The sequence below is a fragment of the Schistocerca nitens genome, chromosome 12 (assembly GCF_023898315.1).
Source record: "Schistocerca nitens isolate TAMUIC-IGC-003100 chromosome 12, iqSchNite1.1, whole genome shotgun sequence".
In the NCBI taxonomy this organism is placed as follows: domain Eukaryota; kingdom Metazoa; phylum Arthropoda; class Insecta; order Orthoptera; family Acrididae; genus Schistocerca; species Schistocerca nitens.
Genome location: NC_064625.1, coordinates 23,038,348 through 23,058,592, shown reverse-complemented (window position 1 = coordinate 23,058,592; position 20,245 = coordinate 23,038,348). Strand labels below are relative to the sequence as shown.

The 20,245-nt window shown below is 43.7% G+C and overlaps 1 protein-coding gene across 1 annotated transcript in view; it reads left to right on the top strand.

The window, feature by feature from the left end:
- The window catches only part of LOC126215338 (uncharacterized), a 98,512-nt gene that overhangs the window by 14,786 nt on the left and 63,481 nt on the right, over window positions 1–20,245 (top strand). The window contains exons 2-5 of the mRNA XM_049942022.1: window positions 1,634–3,019; window positions 5,915–6,071; window positions 10,868–11,412; window positions 15,460–16,343. Of these exons, the coding sequence (XP_049797979.1) occupies window positions 2,745–3,019; window positions 5,915–6,071; window positions 10,868–11,412; window positions 15,460–16,343 (1,861 nt within the window). The 5' untranslated portion in view covers window positions 1,634–2,744. The remainder of the gene's footprint in view (window positions 1–1,633; window positions 3,020–5,914; window positions 6,072–10,867; window positions 11,413–15,459; window positions 16,344–20,245) is intronic.

Sequence of the window (20,245 nt, the reverse complement as noted above, 5' to 3'; positions counted from 1 at the left end):
CGAGCGCTTCTAGGCGCTTCAGTCCTAGGTTCGAATCCTGCCTCGGGCATGGGTGTGTGTGATGCCTTTTGGTTAGTTAGGTTTAAGTAGTTCTAAGTCTAGGGGACTGACGACCTCAGATGTTAAGTCCATAGTGATTATTAGAGCCATTTGAACCATTTTTTTTCTCGGAACACCTCATATTGGCGCGTAATACTCTCACAATGCTCAATAACGTAATCTTAAGTTTAGCAGGGCTATTTAAACCACTAAACAAATTGTTTTCCCAATACATATTGTGAAAAACGGCTTACGAATTCAGCACCCAGTCTAGAATCCTACCTGTATTAAATTTCAGCTTCTCAATGACGGTCTTCAGTGCATATAAATTGAGAATACGCACTGAAGTCAACGATTCAGTAGCTGAAATCTAGATACGCAACAAAATACTGATTGGATTTGCGGCTGATTGTTGGATACTTTTTATTAATGTGCCGTAGTACAATCTCTGTACGCATCTGGTCCACTAGAATCAAATTTAATTAGTATATATTATTTCCCCGTGTACATAATTTTAAACAACATTTGTATACAGAACAATGTGCTGTTTTGTTTTCTGTCTCTCAGTCGTTTTTATCAGAAAACCTATACATTACCAAAATTATAATAACCTTAATATTGTTTAGCGAAGCAATGTTTTTTATACTGGTAACAGAACGGTCAAGATCGGACATTCAAATGTGGCAGAATTGACAGAGAAGCAGAATGTTCTCATTATGGGAAGTTGTATAAGCTGTTTTACAGGTAGCCTTGAAAGCCATTTCCTACACTTACCACACACTATCTAAGAAAACGAAAAACGTTGAATATTCTGAAGCTTTGTAATTGTAGGGACTTCAAAAATTAATGATACCTCAAACACAATAAATAAAACAAAGGGGTCTTCCTCATTCATGTTCTATATGACTTGCTATATTTTCGAGTTGTGTGCCTTCAAGGTTGCATTACGGAAACGAAATTTGCTCCCTGTGACAGAATTTTCAAGGACACCCCAGATTAGGGCGTGCAACCAATGCCCCACATATATTTAGCAACTGCGAAGCACTGCCAAGTTTGCTAGTATCAAATATAAATTTACGTGTTACGAAGTATTTTCTACAGGCATTTGCCTGAAGTGTAGTCTTGTACAGAGTTGAAACATAGATGACAAACAGTTCTGACAAGAAGAGAATAGAAGTTTTTGAAATGAGGTGCTATAGGAGAATAATTAATGAGGAGCTACTGACTAGAACTGGAGAGAGAATAAATTTTTGAAGCAACTTGACTAAAAGAAGAGATCAGTTTCTAGGACACATCCTGAGACATCATGGAATCATCAATATTTTAAGGGGGGGGGAAGTGTGCCGGGGGGGGGGGGAAGATTGTAGGGTAATCTCAAGCTCTGATACGGTAATAAGGGTGAAACGGATGTAGGTTGCAGCAGTTTTGTAAGGAGAAAGAGGACTGCACAGTATAGGGTAGTATGGCGAATCGTGGATGAGAGACCACAACTCAAAAACAACACACCTGCTCTGCTACGCAATTTTTGTTTTGTTTTAGGAACTGGTCATACACCAAGATTTGATGATTTCCTATCCGTTATACTTTGTTTCAGGTCGTATAACCTTTTACGCTAACTACAGCAAGAGGCGAGAGTTCAACACAAGACAGAGGCGAGAGTTCAACACAAGACAGAGGCGAGAGTTCAACACAAGACAGAGGCGAGAGTTCAACACAAGACAGAGGCGAGAGTTCAACACAAGACAGAGGCGAGAGTTCAACACAAGACAGAGGCGAGAGTTCAACACAAGACAGTTATCGGGCCTCCGATTATCAGGAAACCTCCTCGGCTATAGCAGAGTCCGAGAGTCATAGGATAACAGAAAGTACGTGGAGGCTACTGTTTGAGACAATCATCAGTGAGTGTCACAGACTGCGTGATTAGAAGCAGAAAATTTGGGACATATCGACTGAAGTATGTGAAAACTGCTTTCTACTGCAAAGATACTGAAAATACTCTTGGAGTTACAGTTAAAACAGCTCAGTGTAACAACAGGTGACCCTCCCTACTCCGAAGCAGTTTGTCAGTTTGCACAAGACGACAAGCTCTGGTTGGGTGTGTAGTGAACACACGGAGTATTTGCTTGTGTGCAAAAATACATCCAACAACAACGCTGAGACATCAAATTTAAGAAGCAGTGGGGTGTTCCTTACATTATTTCTTCGTACCTTACACGTCACCTGAAGTACTCAACTAACTGTGCCGAACGGAAATATACAGCTAACAAGAAATCAATTGAGTATAATCAATTGGGCACTCCTTCGATTACTTCTGCATCCTTAATCATTTACAGGGGAAATACCGAACTGAGATTTTTTTGATATCAAGGAAGAACCAGCAGTTCTGGAAAGGAGGATCAGCTTTATCCTTAGCAAAGATCAAGGGGTGTAAATAACCATTTGGTGCTTGGAATTCGATTTGTTATCTGGGCTGTTTCCAAGTGGGTAGGTGGCATCAGCTTTCAGATATATACCAGTAGAGGTTCATATCTTGGGACACTTAGTCTTTTTGAGAGTCAGCAGGACTCCATTGTGAAGCTGTCGTTAGGGCAGTGTTCTCCACGTGTGGTCTCCTTCAGTTGGACTAATGCCAGACGATAACTGAACCAGGTGGCAGGTGGTCTCCAGATTGTGGGACATCGGTCGTCAGCGCGACGTAGTGAACTATGGGGGACTACATGGTGCAGTGTGAGATGTACCACCAGCGGCCACTGCAAACTGGAGAAATCCTGTGGGGGTCGTCTGGAGATCAGCTGCAGACTCCAGTTCCAGTCGGCGAGCTCACAGAGGCTCCACCACCCAGCAGCCTCAGCCAACCAGTGACCTCCTCGGAGCTCAGCGCGATAGAGCTGATGCCCAAGAGGGACTGCGACCCCATAGCGGGCTACGAGACACCAGTCACCACACCTGATGCCAACAGCAGCTCGCCCGATGCTCTCAGGTATGTAATGTCTTTGCTCAGATAGGTGTTGTTGTGGTCTTCAGTCCCGAGACTGGTTTGATGCAGCTCTCCCTGCTACTCTATCCTGTGCAAGCTTCTTCATCTCCCAGTACTTAATCAACCTACATCCTTCTGAATCTGTTTACTTTAGTCATCTCTTGGTCTCCCTCTACTATTTTTACCCTCCACGCTGCCCTCCAATGCTAAATTTGTGACCCCTTGATGCCTCAGAACATTTCCTACCAACCAGTCCCTTCTTCTTGTCACGTTGAGCCACAAACTCCTCTTCTCCCCAATTCTATTCAATACCTCCTCATTAGTTACGTGTTCTAACCATCTAATCTTCAGCATTCTTCTGTAGCACCCCATTTCGAAAGCTTCTATTCTCTTCTTGTCCAAACTATTTATCGTCCATGTTTCACTTCCATACATGGCTACACTCCATACGAATACTTTCAGAAACGACTTCCTGACACTTAAATCTATACTAGATGTTAACAAATTTTTCTTCTTCAGAAACGCTTTCCTTGCCATTGCCAGTCTACATTTTATATCCTCTCTACTTCGACCATCATGAGTTTTTTTTTCTCCCCAAATAGCAAAACTCCTTTACTACTTTAAGTGTCTCATTTCCTAATCTAATTCCCTCAGCATCACCCGACTTAATTCGACTACATTCCATTATTCTCGTTTTGCCTTTGTTGATGTTCATCTTATACCCTGCTTTCAAGGCACTGTCCATTCCGTTCAACTGCTCTTCCAAGTCCTTTATGCCTGTATGCATGCTAAAATCTCAAAATCGACGACAGTGTGTTTTGGCCCTTATGGCTCTCAGCATCTTAAACATACTGACAGGAAGAGAAAGTGTTACACCATGACACACCAGTCCGAAATTAGCAGAGCTTTGTGGAAATGTTCATCTCATAACCGGTACTAAATGACCTGCATTTATCCATTACGAGAGAACTGGAAGCTATTTTCCTACATTATGTACTCTGGTGCTCGAGTTCAGGATAATTCACATCGTACTTTACGTACACAAAGTCCGATCGTTCTGCAATAAATGAAATGTAATGTGCCATCGGGGGTTGCCACACGAATCGCCAACTAGACCTGCACAGATATATCCGTAAAGAGACGCCAGTTCATGTGTCTTGAAATCAAAGAAACAAGGAAGAGTTAATTAGGACTGAAGTTTAACGTGCTGTTGACAAAAGAGGCGTTAGAGAAGGAACAGAAACTGTATTGGGGAAAAACGAGGAAAGATACCAGCCATGTTGTTTTGAAAGGCACAGTCCCCGCACTTAACTTAGCAATTTAGGGAAACGACGCAAAACATAGTCTGGATGGTCACATCGGTATTTTAACCACCATCCAAAGCTTTCCCAACTGTCACTAAACTTCCGTTGTCGATTAATTGCCCAAGAATATTTTGGTCGCTACATTCAATTGATTTGAACGAAAATCTCGCAACACAACTACTAATCCTTTAGTGACCAAATTATTTCCAGAAGTTGTAGACTTTTTATGAATACTTTATTAGGCTAAGAAACCGTTCATAAAATCGTAGTTTAAATGTTGAAAGTGAGAGTTTAGCCTACGAGTATAAAAAAATTAGTGGGAACTACTATTCCCACCGAACTCTGGAGTAACTTCACTTGCTAATTTAAAAAAAAAATGTATTTCCTTTATTTTTTAGTACAAAAACATGTTATACATTTATATTTGTATTAGTTCATACTGTCCTTTGAGTTCACTAAGGTGATGTACTATGGAACTTAGAGAAGCATGGTGCTACACACAAAGGTACACGATAGTTGCTACACATTATTTTTGTTCTCTTTTCTTTGTTCTTGGTGCTACATTGGCAGCATCTTCTGTTTGCTGTACCTTTTGTAGGGAAATGAGTTCCAACTTTCTCCAGACAAACTTCATCTGGTACTCCAGACACACCTCTTTTTGGTGTTTGAAAATGAAGAGGCCTTCCTCTTCTCTTACGACTTGAGAAGCCAGAGATAAGCTGCCTTGCCAAGTGCAGTCTAAATGTTAGCTGGTCTGCTTCTGTCTTGTGTAGCTGCCACATAATGTAGGAATTAACAACTGCCAAATCCACAAGAAAGAAAAACAGTTTGTGCCACCACCTCCATGAACGACGGCCTACAGCATACTGTTCACGCAGCTGATCAAATCTATCCACTCCTCGCATTATTTTATTACACTCTGCCACAGCCAATGAGCAGCATACTTCACTTCTGCTTCCACAAACTTACCTTGTAATAGTTATGTATTTTTCAGTCAAATCCAGCAAATATACACTAATACTATCTCCCTCATAAATATAAAAGTAGATAAATACGACACAAGTCACTTCACACGCAAAAGGAAAGCACACTATCCGAAAAACACTGTAGTGGTCGAAACAGTGGCTCGTTTTCACGCGGGAACTGCGCTTCTGCATTGATTGACTCACAAGGTAGAAATACAACAGCTTTCGCCTAACCATTGACAATCGCACACTCCGCTGCAGAGTGAAAATCTCATTCTGGAATCTACACATAGTTAGCACACTCTAACAGAGATGGTAGCGAAAGTTAGAAGTGGGAACACGGATTACCACTGAACTTAGAAAACAAATAAGTGGGACCTATAGTTCCCACTGGTAACTAAAGGGTTAAAATATTAACAGATCTGTCTCGCAAATAACTTTGACATTCGACTTGCACCATTGCGCAGTTTATACCAAAAGACAAAAATAAAAATTTTTTGGAGGTTAGCACCAGCTCTGAGTCCGGCTGGCGAGAACTGTTCACCTGGCTTTGGCACCTTGTAACCCGGTCTGGGTTTCGGCATGCTCGTGGTCGTCATCTTCAGCAGAAACTGGTTGAATGTCTGCAGGTTCAACCAGGGCAGCTCGTCGGCGTACTGGTCACAGGAGGGGCCGGCGTCCCCGGCATCGGTGAGCACCGTCACCCTGGGCTCGCCGAGCATCGACCACCTGTACCTCGGCATCGGAGCCCCTACTACGCTGCTGCCGCCTTTTGCGGATCCACAGGTACGCTCTGTCCAAAGACTTATTGAAGGGATACAAGGTAGAAAAATTGTCATAATTATGCATCATACGAATTTACTTCGTTTTAAGGTTCTAAATACTGGGCAAGGAAGTTATTGTCTATGGATTATTACTGTGAATCATTTGGGAAAACGAAGAGAAACCCAAATCGAGATAGGTGTATCTGGTAAACAAACCCTGTATCATCTTAAACTAGCAGATTTTCAATGTTCACAGTACGTATCTGTGACTTACAGTTGACAGTAATTAGTAAACGTCTTCTGTATTATCTTCATGCGTTCTACCCCGTGTAGGCTGAGAAGGTGATGGAGCAACCTAGACTCAACAGTCCATAGGTCTGTATATGGATCACCTACGATATTTTGGGTTGACATTTACTGTAAGTGTGGCTATGCACGGCCTGTTAAAATTTCTCCCCATAGTGTTTACACAGCTGGCCTACAACATTGACGAGGTTCTTCACGGTAAATGATGACACCAAAAACAGTTGCAGGATAAAGATTTATTAAAATTCTTGACCACAGTTTCGGTATGTATAAATATACCTTCATCAGAAGTAAAATACCTAAAATTACATCCTGCAGTGAAGATTAATAAAACAATTGTGCCAAAGACGTCGTTAGTAGTTAAAACATCATCAGAATTTTTTAATTTTAGGTATTTTACTTCCGATGAAGGTATATTTATATATACCGAAACCGTGGTCAAGAACTTTAATAAATCTTTATCCTGCAACTGTTTTGGCTGTCATCATTTACCGTGAAGAATTTCAGCAGTTGCTGTTTCAGCCATGTTTAAAATCTCGAAAATTGATGAGGTTCTCTTCAAAGTGTGCGTCTCTTCTTCATAGAACGATTCCTTTGAGCCATGAATCTTGGTATCGCCGTGTTAAGTCAGGTAATGGATCGACCAATGGAGGTAGCTTGAGGACCTTTGAAAGCAGGCATAACAATGATCAGCCATATGACTGAAACATCAGTTAAGCCATGATAAGGTATTCAAATTTTAACACTACAGTTTCAGTGAATCGCTACTCAATAGTTTAATTAAATGAATCATATGTATTCAAGTAGGATATGGAGGTAGTTCTGCATGTGACAAGTTTGCAAATTGTGTTCATAAACCTGCTGGTTTGTCCATAATAGCATTCAACTCATACTGAACCCTATCAAAAACCTGTTCTGCAGCGCCATGGTCTCTGTTTTGTCAATAGGCCATTGTAAGAGTCCTCATAAAGTTAACTGGAGTGCCATACTAGCTTCGTGAAATGAGATCACGTAAGACACTGGCTTATCAATTTTGGGCCGAAAATTTTCTTGCCACTTGCATTAAAGTGCCTCAAACCATAACCGTATAAAGCTCGTGTATAAATGGCGCTAATTATGGTCAATTTTCTATTCGCCAAAGTGGATGTATTCGTTTTCTTCAGGTTGCAAGGAAGTTGCCATCGAAGCACAGTCTCGGGAAGTTCGTAATTTTTCCTCTCTCATCGTACCACCATTGCAAGAAGGTGGATTGTCTGTAGGAACACAATTATACATATAAGACACATTATTCTGTGCTGTACTACAACCAACAGCCAGCCCATTACCTGTGAACCAAAACATGAATACTCTCCAAAATTCGAGATGGTACATTACTCATTTCCCATCCTATAATTATAAAAAATTATGCTTGTCATTTGCAAGAAAAGAGGATTAGAGCTAAGTCTTATGGTGCTAGGCAAGCGTGTAACCTACATAAAAAAAACAAGTGGTCCTTAAACGGAACCCTGAGGAACACCTCATGTTACAGTACCGAAGCATGTATCACATAAAGGAATGTAGGCTTGCTCGACGAATTTAATTAATGATATCTCCCCGAATTATCATCTGAGCTGTGGCGCCATGTTGCGGCAACATTTCTAGGCGTTTCTTACCTGTCATTTTCGGTGGGGTGCCAGGTTCAGGTCCAGTTTGTTCACTCGTAGCTGGGTCAATCATATGCCTCTATAAGAGGTGGTAGTGGTGGTGAGCAAGTGAGGGGGTCTGGACAGCGAGCCCTTGTGCAGCATTTTCACCAGCTGCTCCCGCCACTTTCACTTCATGGCGTTCCTGACACATCTTGTAGTTTACATCTGAGCTCCACATGGGATATGGCGTTAGCAAAATTACTTCAGGGTAGGTCTGATATGGAAGAAGCAGAGGCAACAGGTGGAACATTCAGGCATCACCAGGACTCCAAGCCCAGATACCCGTCAACACCATCTCCAGTCAAGACATATTTTCTGGAGGCAAGTGACTGGTCCACCCATTGGACCTCCGACCTAGGAGTCTGCACTCCAACAGCTATAAACGAACGATGTGGACCTGAACCGAAAATTTCACCTGAAGGTAATCAGTAGGAAACTCGTCGAAACATTGCGACGACGCGACACCACAGCTCGGCTGATAACCCAAGAAGATTTCATCAGTTTATATCCTGGGAGTAGGGCTAATGTTACGCCATTTTTCTGCGATTGTATGCTGTTATGCAAATATAGTGGGCGAAAACATGTTTTGTAGCCACCTCTCTGTGATAACAAGAAACCCGTGTAGAGCGCTTAAAATGACGGTAAGCTGTGCTACAATCAACTCGGAGAAGGGGTGCGGATGTGTTTTCGACTGAACATACTCTGATGTGGCGTCATCCCCGCCGGCACTAGCGTTCCATATTCCTCACAGCACCACATCAGTATTTTTATATGAAAATGTGTGTAAAGTATTGTGCAAGCAACATGGCGGCTTCCATAAATCATCAGCTAAACAAGTCCTCTTCCAGTACATCGCTGAAGGAGAAAGTGAAAGAGTTAGGCAGACCTACCCAAAATTTAAATCTGAGGAGGAGAGGGTGTAGGACGGCGATCACCGATTCTGCTCAGACTATGTGACTGGGACAGATAGGTGCCCCTTTCAAGTTCCTAGAATATTACGCCAATGTGCGCCATAGGAAAAGGTAAAACGCTGTCTACAGATTTATGAGTACAGTGTGAGGGATTTTTGAACAAGTCCTGATGTCTCGAGGTCGTGATGCTATGGTCAAACGCACCAATTGGCAGTTCGTTGGCTTGCGTTCGATTTTTGCTGTCACCGTCTCTTTTTTCAGTTTATAATATGTCTCTAATATCTTAAAACTACTAATTATAAATTTAAATACACCTTTAAATATTTCAATTTATATATGTAAAATTAATATATTAAGTTCAGTTACAATTATTGCCCTTGTAACTGAGAAGGCTTTAGCCGTTGGTAAAAAAAAAAAAAAAAAGAGTAAACGAGGAAATTTAATATGTAAGTGTATAAAATAGTTGGGTTTGTGGTGGGTGTGATGTTTGCAATACACTTTCTTTTTTGCTCTCTGTCTTTGTTATTCAGGGACAGTGATGCATAGGGTACAGAGGTGGGGGGGGGGGGGGGGAAGGGGTGAAAGATGTAGGACATATTGAAGCATTAATAAAAAACCAGAGCGGAAATCATAAGCATGCAAACAATATAGTTTATCCCAGTGTATTAAATAAATCACTATTAAGTCGTGTCTATCATAACGAAAAAGAAAAACACAATCTGTTTTTATATTGTAACACATATTTTCATGCGCTATCACTACTTACACATCTTTTCACAATCTTTTAATTCATTTAGCAACGTACACTGAGGTGATAAAAGCCATGGAGTTGCTCCTAATGTAGTGTCGGAGCTCCCTTTGACCGACATAGTGCGGCAGCTCGATGTGTCATGGTAACAACGGGTCGTTGGAAGTCCCCTGTAGAAATATTGAGCCACGCCATCCCTGTAGCCGTCATAATAGTGCAACCGTTGCCAGTGCAGAATGTTGTGGACGAATCGACTTCTCGATTGCCGCACGGGTGGCCGAGCGGTTCTAGGCGCTACAGTCTGGAACCGTGCGACGGCTACGGTCGCAGGTTCGAATCCTGCCTCGGGCATGGATGTGTGTGATGTCCTTAGGTTAGTTAGGTTTAAATAGTTCTAAGTTCTAGGGGACTGATGACCTCAGATGTTAAGTCCCATAGTGCTCAGAGCCATTTGAAGCATTTGTAAAAATCGTAGAGGGAGACCAAGAGATGAACACACTAAGCAGATTCAGAAGGATGTAGGCTGCAGTAGGTACTGGGAGATGAAGAAGCCTGCACAGGATAGAGTAGCATGGAGAGCTGCACCAAACCAGTCTCAGGGCTGAAGACCTCAACAACAACATCTGTGACCGAGGGCTTATTTGTTCTAATATAATTCTGATACGGTCACTGAACCTTAGCAGCTATGTTCAAAGTTTTACATTTCACATAGGTCTCGTGAGCACAAATGGCACAACCGAGCGAGGTGGCGCAGTGGTTAGCACACTGGACTCACATTCGGGAGGACGACGGTTCAATCCCGTCTCCGGCCATCCTGATTTAGGTTTTCCGTGATTTCCCGAAATCGTTTCAGGCAAATGCCGGGATGGTTCCTGTGAAAGGGCACGGCCGATTTCCTTCCCAATCCTTCCCTAACCCGAGCTTGCGCTCCGTCTCTAATGACCTCGTTGTCGACGGGACGTTAAACACTAACCACCACCACCACCACAAATGGCACCTCTGCCAATACACTGCATTCTTATTCCCTGCGCACGCAAAGCTACATCCGTCTGTATTTGTGAAAATGCTACCCCACAACTTTTGTCACCTCGGTGTACTATGTTCTGCACAGTCGCAAGCCTTTGTCTAGTCACAATGTGTCGAGGCTCAAGACTGTTCATCTGCACAGGACTGCTTCGGCAACGCCGGAGACTTCCTGTACGGAGCGGCGATGGCAGAGGCCGGCGTCACGTTCCCGGACAGTCAGTTCGCACCACCCACTCGAGACGCATCTTCTGCTGGAGGGTTTGTCATGGACAAGTTCCTGTCTGCAGGTGACCAATCCAATAGTGGACAGGAGGAGGCCCAGCACACAGGGACCCCGGCAGCGCTCCACTCCGCTGGGAGGTCCACCTCCCTGACCGACGTCCGGATGGCCGACAGTGGAGGGTCGTTGCCCAGCAGTCCACCTCTGCCCTCGGTCTTGACCGCCACCGGCAGGTCCCACTCGGTCACGGACGTCTCCTGCGGGAGGGGCGACAGAGGAACCGTGCTCGGCGGTCAGCTGGGCGCCCTCGGTCTCAAGAGGCCGACGTCTGCGACTCCAGGATTCCAGCACGGAGGCCAGGGGACGGTCCAGAGGTCGTCTTCACTCTGTGCGGAGGGAGGGCAGGAGCCGTTGAGGGTCACCGCCATACAGAGGTCCATGTCTCTGGCTCTGGACGAGAGGCCTAGGTGAGTCCCAACTGTGGCTGATATACCCAGGCCGGCCGAGGTGACCGAGAGGTTCTAGGCGCTACAGTCTGGAACCGCACGACCGCTACGGTCGCAGGTTCGAATCCTGCCTCGGGCATGGATGTGTGTGATGTCCTTAGATTAGTTAGGTTTAAGTAATTCTTAGGGGACTGATGACCTCAGAAGTTAAGTCCCATGGTGCTCATCTACATCTACATGATTACTCTTTGCAATTCACATTTAAGTGCTTGGCAGAGGGTTCATCGAACCACAATCATACTCTCTCTCTACCATTCCACTCCCGAACAGCGCGCGGGAAAAACGAACACCTAAACCTTTCTGTTCGAGCTCTGATTTCTCTTATTTTATTTTTATGATGATTCCTACCTATGTAGGTTGGGCTCAACAAAATATTTTCGCATTAGGAAGAGAAAGTTGGTGACTGAAATTTCGCTGCAACGAAAAATGTCTTTGCTTTAATGACTTCCATCCCAACTCGCGTATCATATCTGCCACACTCTCTCCCCTATTACGTGATAATACAAAGCGAGCTGCCCTTTTTTGCACCCTTTCGATGTCCTCCGTCAATCCCACCTGGTAAGGATCCCACACCGCACAGCAATATTCTAACAGGGACGAGCGAGTGTAGTGTAAGCTGTCTCTTTAGTGGACTTGTTGCATCTTCTAAGTGTCCTGCCAATGAAATGCAACCTTTGGCTCACCTTCCCCACAATATTATCTATGTGGTCTTTTCAACTGAATTTGTTCGTAATTTTAACACCCAGGTACTTAGTTGAATTGACAGCCTTTAGAATTGTACTATTTATCAAGTAATCGAATTCCAACGGATTTCTTTTGGAAGTCGTGTGGATCACCTCACACTTTTCGTTATTTGGCGTCAACTGCCACCTGCCACACCATACAGCAATCTTTTCTAAATCTCTTTGCAACTGATACTGGTCTTCGGATGACCTTACTAGACGGTAAATTACAGCATCATCTGCGAACAACCTAAGAGAACTGCTCAGATTGTCACCCAGGTCATTTATATGGATTAGGAACAGCAGAGGTCCCAGGACGCTCAGAGCCACTTGAACCATTTGAACCATTTTGCTATGCCCAGTTGCTCATGAGTCTATTGCATACTCGAGGGCTTGCCAGTGCAGGTTCTGTGGAGTCAGCAGTGGCATACATAAGCTCTTCACTTTTTCTGTATCTAGGTTAATTGAGATATCAAACAAGTCATTTGGTCGTGATAATGACATAATGCTCTTTGTTCGGCTCATGGTATGACTTTTTTAATGTTTTGCTACCTGTTTGTATCTTAGCCAGAGTATCTTGTTCACAATCGCAAAGTGGCATTGAAAGCAAATTGACGTGTGTGGATACACTGAACTATGTATAGTTCTATAATTGTACAGCTGAAAAGTGTGCTGGATTGGTTCAGCCATCATACAGTGGAGTGACCAGTGTTAAGATAGTGTGTTCGACATGAGAACAAATTTAACCTGTTCAATGAACTTCTGAGCAAATAGGATGTGTTCAGTTACCAGAAAATGTGTGAAAATCATTAATAAGAAACAGTTTTAATTACAGCTAATTACATATACATCTTTGGCATGAGTGTGCAGCTGATAACCACTAACCTACTCATTTTTTGTAAGTAAGATGATGTGTCTTATATTATACACAGGTAATATAATGTGGTTTCTGGAACATGAAAGTAGCTTCCCAATGAAGTAGATAATAGGACAAGTAAGTGACTATATGTTAACTGGTAATATTCTTTTTGGGTTTGGAATTGGATCATACAGTCATTTTGACACAATATTTGTATAAGATCTTGAAGATAGATAACAGAGGATGGATTTTTCAGAATCTCCCTCTTTTTGGTGGTACATCGACAATACGTTTGTGGTGTGCCCAGATACACTAGACGATCTCAATTGTCTCTTGGATCATTTTCATTGCTTTAACCTCCCCCACCCACCCCCAACAGCAACAGATTTCCAGTCGAGATCTAAAGGGATGCAAAACTTACTTTTCTGGACGTGCTGGTCTACAGAAAGGATGATGGGACTTTGGGACACATTATCTATACAAAACCAACGCATACAGGCCAGTATCCACATGCAACGACTTGTCATCCACCGTACCAAGGCATGGAGGTCCTGAGGACGTTGGCAAAGAGGACTTAGCCACCTCAGACGATACTTTGACACAACAGCTGGAACATATTAAGCACGTGTTCGAGCAGAATGTCTATGCAGACATACATATCTGTCTTTATTAGGAGTACCAGCGTAAGATGTATGTAGGTCAGTTTCTTTCCCACCATATACTGGTAGTCCCTCTTCAAAGATGGGAAACATTTCTAAAAGACAAAATATTAGAAGAGTTTTTCTCCCACCAGCTATGGTTAGAGCACACCTCAGATTTAAAGATGATCTAAGACCGAAAAAGACCAGTGGTTATTGAATGCCTTACCATTGTGGGAAATTACAATGTATTGAGCACTATCGCAACGCATGGTTACTACAACCTGAGAAACCTGTGATAGAGGAGCACTAATAGAGGGGTGGCATAGGATGATGCATGATGAGACACAGGTAATTGTCTGTGGGTCTCCTTACTGGACTGTGTCTTGAAGGAATCGATTAAAATTAGACTGGCAGGTAATATTATTCTCACCAACTGCGACATAATCGCGTATATAAACAGTGATCCAATATTGTAAAATGCTTTTTTATTTCAGTCTCTGATCACAATATGAATTCTTTAGACGATGACAGGTTTCTGTCTGTAATGACCATCCTCAGATATAAAATAAATAAATATGTATATACATCTAGTGAGCAGGTTTCTGGATGCTACTGTACCTCAGTAGCTAGTTGGCAATAATCACCATGTGGACGATGTGGCCTATTCTACACCATATTTTAAATCTATGTGACGATGCTATGCTGATTATATTTATATGTTTTGATGATGCCATATGGCCGTATCACTTTAGGACATGATGTAAAAAAGGTACGTTACACCATATTTTATCTGTACGTTTCCCTGGTTGCATGACAGTATATTCTGATACATATTGCTGTTTTATGTTTAAAGACACACTGCTCACTAGATGTACATATTTATATATTTTAGATCTGAAGATGGTCATTACTGACTGAAACCGGTCATCGTCTAAAGAATTCATATTGTGATCAGAGACTGAAATAAAAAAGCATTTTTGATAATATTATGAATACAGAGAAGGGCTAGCGTTTAAGTAAATAGTGGAATTCAGTTTCATCTGCTATCAAAAGAAAACAGTATCTCAGCCAGCACCAGCAGAAGTACATACCCAATAACGGACCGTCATTTCTGCAAGCTTTCACCATTGGGACGATGTAGCTTCAGTTTCCATTATGGAGCAGCAGCGACGATTTCTTTCACAGGTTTTTTTTGTTCTGTGTTTTATGAATCATGTTAATGAATACAAACCAAAACAGTGAATTAAAATTTGTACCATGGCTAGGATTACAACCTGGGTCTCCTGCTCGCTAGGCAGATGTACCAACAACTGCCCCACCCAGACAATGCAGCTAACATAACTGCATGGATTAGCCTACTACATCAAGATGGGCTGAGGCATGACTTGGAGTTTGTTTTAGGGAGGGAGAGGTAGTTGGGTAATATGTGCAACTGTGTCAGCTGCAGTGCCAGGGTGGCGCAGTGGTTAGCTTACCTGCCTAGTGGGCAGGAGACCTGAGTTCGAATACCAGTCTTGGTATAAATTTTAATTCGTTGGTTTGTTCAATATTCATTAGATACATACTATGTCTCTGGAACACATAATTTCATCTGATTCGTATGAATCAGTTTGGTTGAGGTTTAGCAGTATTCCCACCTAAAGATGGAGGCCATATTTACAGCTGAAATATTGTGTCAATATGATTCTATGACTTGCTGAGCAAACATGAGAATGTTATTATAATAGGGCAAGTAGGTTGCATGGGCCTATCAGTGCATTTATGTATGTATATGTGTGTGTTTCAGGTTGAGCCCTCTGGTACTGGGAGATCTCCAGACTCTAGGATCACCATCGACTCCTATGGAAACTGATGGCACCTCTTCCAACAGTCTGGCCGGATTCCTGGATGCTCATTCGCGGACACACGGACACACCCCATCCAACAGCAGTGTCAACAGTTCTTCAGCTCCCTGCACACCGTCCTGTGACAGCCCAGTCTTCCAAAGCAGTCCATTCTTCAGTGCCAACGAGTACCAGCATCGCACAGAAAGGACGTGTGAACCTGCAACTGTCAACAGTGGGGTTGGGTACCCAGAGTTTTCCACCAGCACGGCACTGCCCGTGCCTCAAACGTCTCCCAACATGCACGCACCTCCCACTTTCACTTTTCTGACTGGAGAACCAGTGGCACCGCAACCGTCACCACAGAACAGCATATTGTCTGGAAGCTATCCCCAGAGTGTGACCAATCTCCAGGCGAGGGAACCCCAGCCCCAGCACGTCCCCTGCATCGTGGGGCACCATCCGGTGGGACCGCCCGCAAACCAGAGCCACCAGGTGACGAACCCGAGCCGTGCGGTCACTCCCGGAGGGTCACCTCTGGCGCGACGGCCCCCACCCCCTGGTCCCAGGTATTTTGACAGGCCGGATGACGACATCCCAGGTCTCCCCATCCCCCAAACGAGTGCAGTGAAGGACTACTGGAGGGCCCCGTATTGGGTCGGTGACCACCAACAGGGCAGTCACAGCCCGGCGTACTATCAGAACGGAACCGACCGTTACGGACAAAATCAGTGTTGCCAGGGCTGTGATGGAGTACCAGTACAAAGCCACGTCTACGACCAGCACCAGTGGCTGCAGATGCAACAACAAAGGGCTGCAGCTTGCCAACCACCTCTTCCAATCACAGGTAGGATTAATTTACACCCTAGAACAGGCATTTCCAAACAACACTGACTGACAAAAAACCGTTACACAAAAAAAGATTAACGTAGAGTAATGAGATTTTGCGAATACATTTGTCTAGGTAACATACACTACTGGCGATTAAAATTGCTACACCAAGAAGAAATGCAGATAATAAACGGGTATTCATTGGACAAATATATTATACTAGAAATGACATGTGATTACATTTTCACGCAGTTTGGGTGCATAGATCCTGAGAAATCAGTACCCAGAAAAACCACCTCTCGTCGTAATAACGGCCTTGATACACCTGGGCATTGACTCAAACAGAGCTTGGATGGCATGTACAGGTACAGCTGCCCATGAAGCTTCAATACGATACCACAGTTCATCAAGAGTAGTGACTGGCGTTTTGTGACGAGCCAGTTGCTCGGCCACCATTGACCAGACGTTTTCAATTATTGAGAGATCTGGATAATGTGCTGGCCAGGGCAGCAGTCGAACATTTTCTGTATCCAGAAAGGCCCGTACAGGACCTGCAACATGCGGTCGTGCATTATCCTGCTGAAATGTAGGGTTTCGCAGGGATAGAATTAAGGGTAGAGCCACGGGTCGTAACACATCTGAAATGTAACGTCCACTGTTCAAAGTGCCGTCAATGCGGTGACCGAGACGTGTAACCAATGGCACCCCATACCATCACGCCGGGTGATACGCCAGTATGGCGATGACGAATACACGCTTCCAATGTGCGTTCACCGCGATGTCGCCAAACACGGATGTGAGCATCATGATGCTGTAAACAGAACCTGGATTCATCCGAAAAAATAACGTTTTGCCATTCGTGCACCCAGGTTCGTCGTCGAGTACACCATCGCAGGCGTAACTGTCTGTGATGCAGCGTCAAGGATAACCGCAGCCGTGGTCTCCGAGCTGATAGTTCATGCTGCTGCATACGTCGTCCAACTGTTCGTGCAGATGGTTGTTGTCTTGCAAACGTCCCCATCTGTTGACTCAGGGATCGAGACGTGGCTGCACGATCCGTTACAACCGTGCGGATAAGATGCCTGTCATCTCGACTGCTAGTGATACGAGGCCGTTGGGATCCAGCACGGCATTCCGTATTACCCTGCTGAACCCACCGATTCCATATTCTACTACAGTCATTGGATCTCGACCAACGCGAGCAGCAATGTCGCGATACGATAAACCGCAATCGCGGTAGGCTACAATGCGACCTTTATAAAAGTCGGAAACGTGATGATACGCATTTCTCCTCTTTACATGAGGCATCACAACAACGTTTCAGCAGGCAACGCCGGTCAACTGCTGTTTGTGTATGAGAAATCGGTTGTAGGTGTCGCCACCGGCGCCAACCTTGTGTAAATGCTCTGAAAAGCTAATCATTTGCACATCACAGCATCTTCTTCCTGTCGGTTAAATTTCGCGTCTGTAGCACGTCATCTTCGTGGTGTAGCAATTTTAATGACCAGTAGGGTATTTGATGCAAGTCTTATTTGCATCCTCTTATGCGACAGGCGTGAAATTTGAATAGCCATCATCTTACAGGTGTAGAAACACGCCTAACCAACTTTCGTTTATGTCACACAACTCTGTCCTGACGCTGCGGTTTTTTACTCGTCAGTGTATGTTCTGCAGAACATTGGTGTTCCACAGGAAGTGAATGAGTGCTTCGCGAAAACTATTAATACTCTGGTGGTTGCCACGCGGGGTAGCCGCGTGGTCTCAGGCGCCTTGCCACGGTCCTAGCGGCTCCCCCTGTCGGAGGTTCGAGTCCGCCCTCGGGCATGGGTATGTGTGTGTTGTCCTTAGCGTAAGTTAGTTTAAGTTAGATTAAGTAGTGCGTAAGCCTAGAAGCCGATAACTTCAGCAGTTTGGTCCCATGGGAACTTTTTTTCGCCCTTTTGAGGCTACTTATGATTTTTTTGAAATTTTGTTATAATTTCTGTGATGTGATGCAACAAAGTGGATTCGTCTGTAAACAGAGTGTTTCAAAGCCTTTCCATCAAACGTCTAGAAGTGATCTATCACGTGACAGGGAAATTTTTTTGTTAGAGACGAAATGTTCAGTAACATTCTCAGCGACACTAGACGTCGCCAATCCTGGGACGAAGAGATTTCACCGAACTACCAGAGTCTACTAACCACGTGTGCTGCATATCATCTACCCCAGTAAACTGATAGAGTGATTGTCTACAACAAAAATACAAGAGTGGGTGTCTCCAAGCAACAACACTGAAAGAGTTGTTCGGTGTGGGGCGTCGGTGGGGTGAAGTGGACTGCGGTAGCCGTCGTGGGGCTGAGGACCACTGCGGCTGCGGCGGGGACGGAGCCTCTCCGTCGTTTCTAGGCACCCGGTTAACATACAATACAATAGGTGGGCTGACCGCAGCGCTGTATTCTGCCTGTTTACATACCTCTGTATTTGAATACAAATGCCCATACTAGTCTCTTTGGCGCTTCGATGTGTATATGCACAGACGCCTATATATATTGTGTGTGTGTGTGTGTGTGTGTGTGTGTGTGTGTGTGTGTGTGTGTGTGTGTGTGTGTGTGTGTGTGTGATCATAATTCAAGTGTATATAAATGAATAAGCAGACCGCCACTAGTATGAGGTTCATTAATCAAGCGATAACTAACATTCGAAAGCAATTAAGTTAGATAATTCATATTTTGTTTGTTTGTCCTGGTGGACTTTGAATCCCGTGCGTCTAAGTACTGTAGCACAACGCTGTGGAAGCCAAGTCGAGGCAGCTCATTTCCACTTGCAAACAAACAAAAAATTAATTATGTAACTATTTTTTCAGATAATATCTAAGACTTTGTGACTGGCCCTCGTACAAATTAGCAGTTTATAAAAATCCTAAAAGTTTATCAACTGAACTAGGTCGATAGAACTTGTCCACTGTGTACACAGAAAAAATTGATATTAATGATGATGACGTTTTCTGCCCATTCGGCAGGTCTCCACCGCTGCGAGCACCAATTCTCGGTTCGTCCCGGATTTCCGCCATTCTTTTCCTATCTCTGCATGTTGCATTTATCTTGATGTTGTCAGTTAAGTGGTACAGGAGTTGGACACTGTATGGGAAGACCGCGAGAAATGCGTGGTTGAATGTATAATCAGATTCTAGCCTAGCCTCTCCAGGCTGTGCTGTTGCAGTTGATCACGAACGGCAAACGCGTTAGATTCCCCGCCGGGTTGGGGATTTTCTCTGCCCGGGGACTGGGTGTTTGTGTTGTCGTCATCATTTCATCATCATTTGTGACAGTGGCTGGATTGCACTGCGTAAAAAATTCGACTGTGAAAAACATTGTGAATTTGTACGGGCGTTGACGACCGCGCAGTTGAGTGGCCCACAAACCAAGCATCATCATCATCAAGCGCAATGTCATCAATACGATGTAAGTTTCGATCGTATTCTCTGTAGTCGTGAGTGCATGAAACTGTATGAACGTGGCAGACAATTTTTTTCTGGTTTGACATGAATTCACGTGCGCTAAGGTATTAATAGAGGCAGATTGTTTGAAATGTTCATACAGTTTCAGTTAACGTTATGACCATCATTTTTCCAAAAATTCTCTCCAATTTCTGTTGAATACTTTGTGCAATTGTTTGGAATTTTTTTTAAAAAATCGGGCAAAGTAGTTAATAAATTAAAAATTTTACAAAATTGCGTCTTTGCTTGTCTGGATGTTCTGGAAAACTACTGCAGATACACGTCTGGGACATGTTTTATTAGATTCACCAGACCAGTGACAACCAAACAAATGGAAATCGTGCTTCACTTTAACCTCGTACAGTTTTGCGATCGCTTCATACTAGCAAAGTTGCTAAATTTCAGGCAAAATATTTTATTAGCCGTAACTCCGTAACTAAAC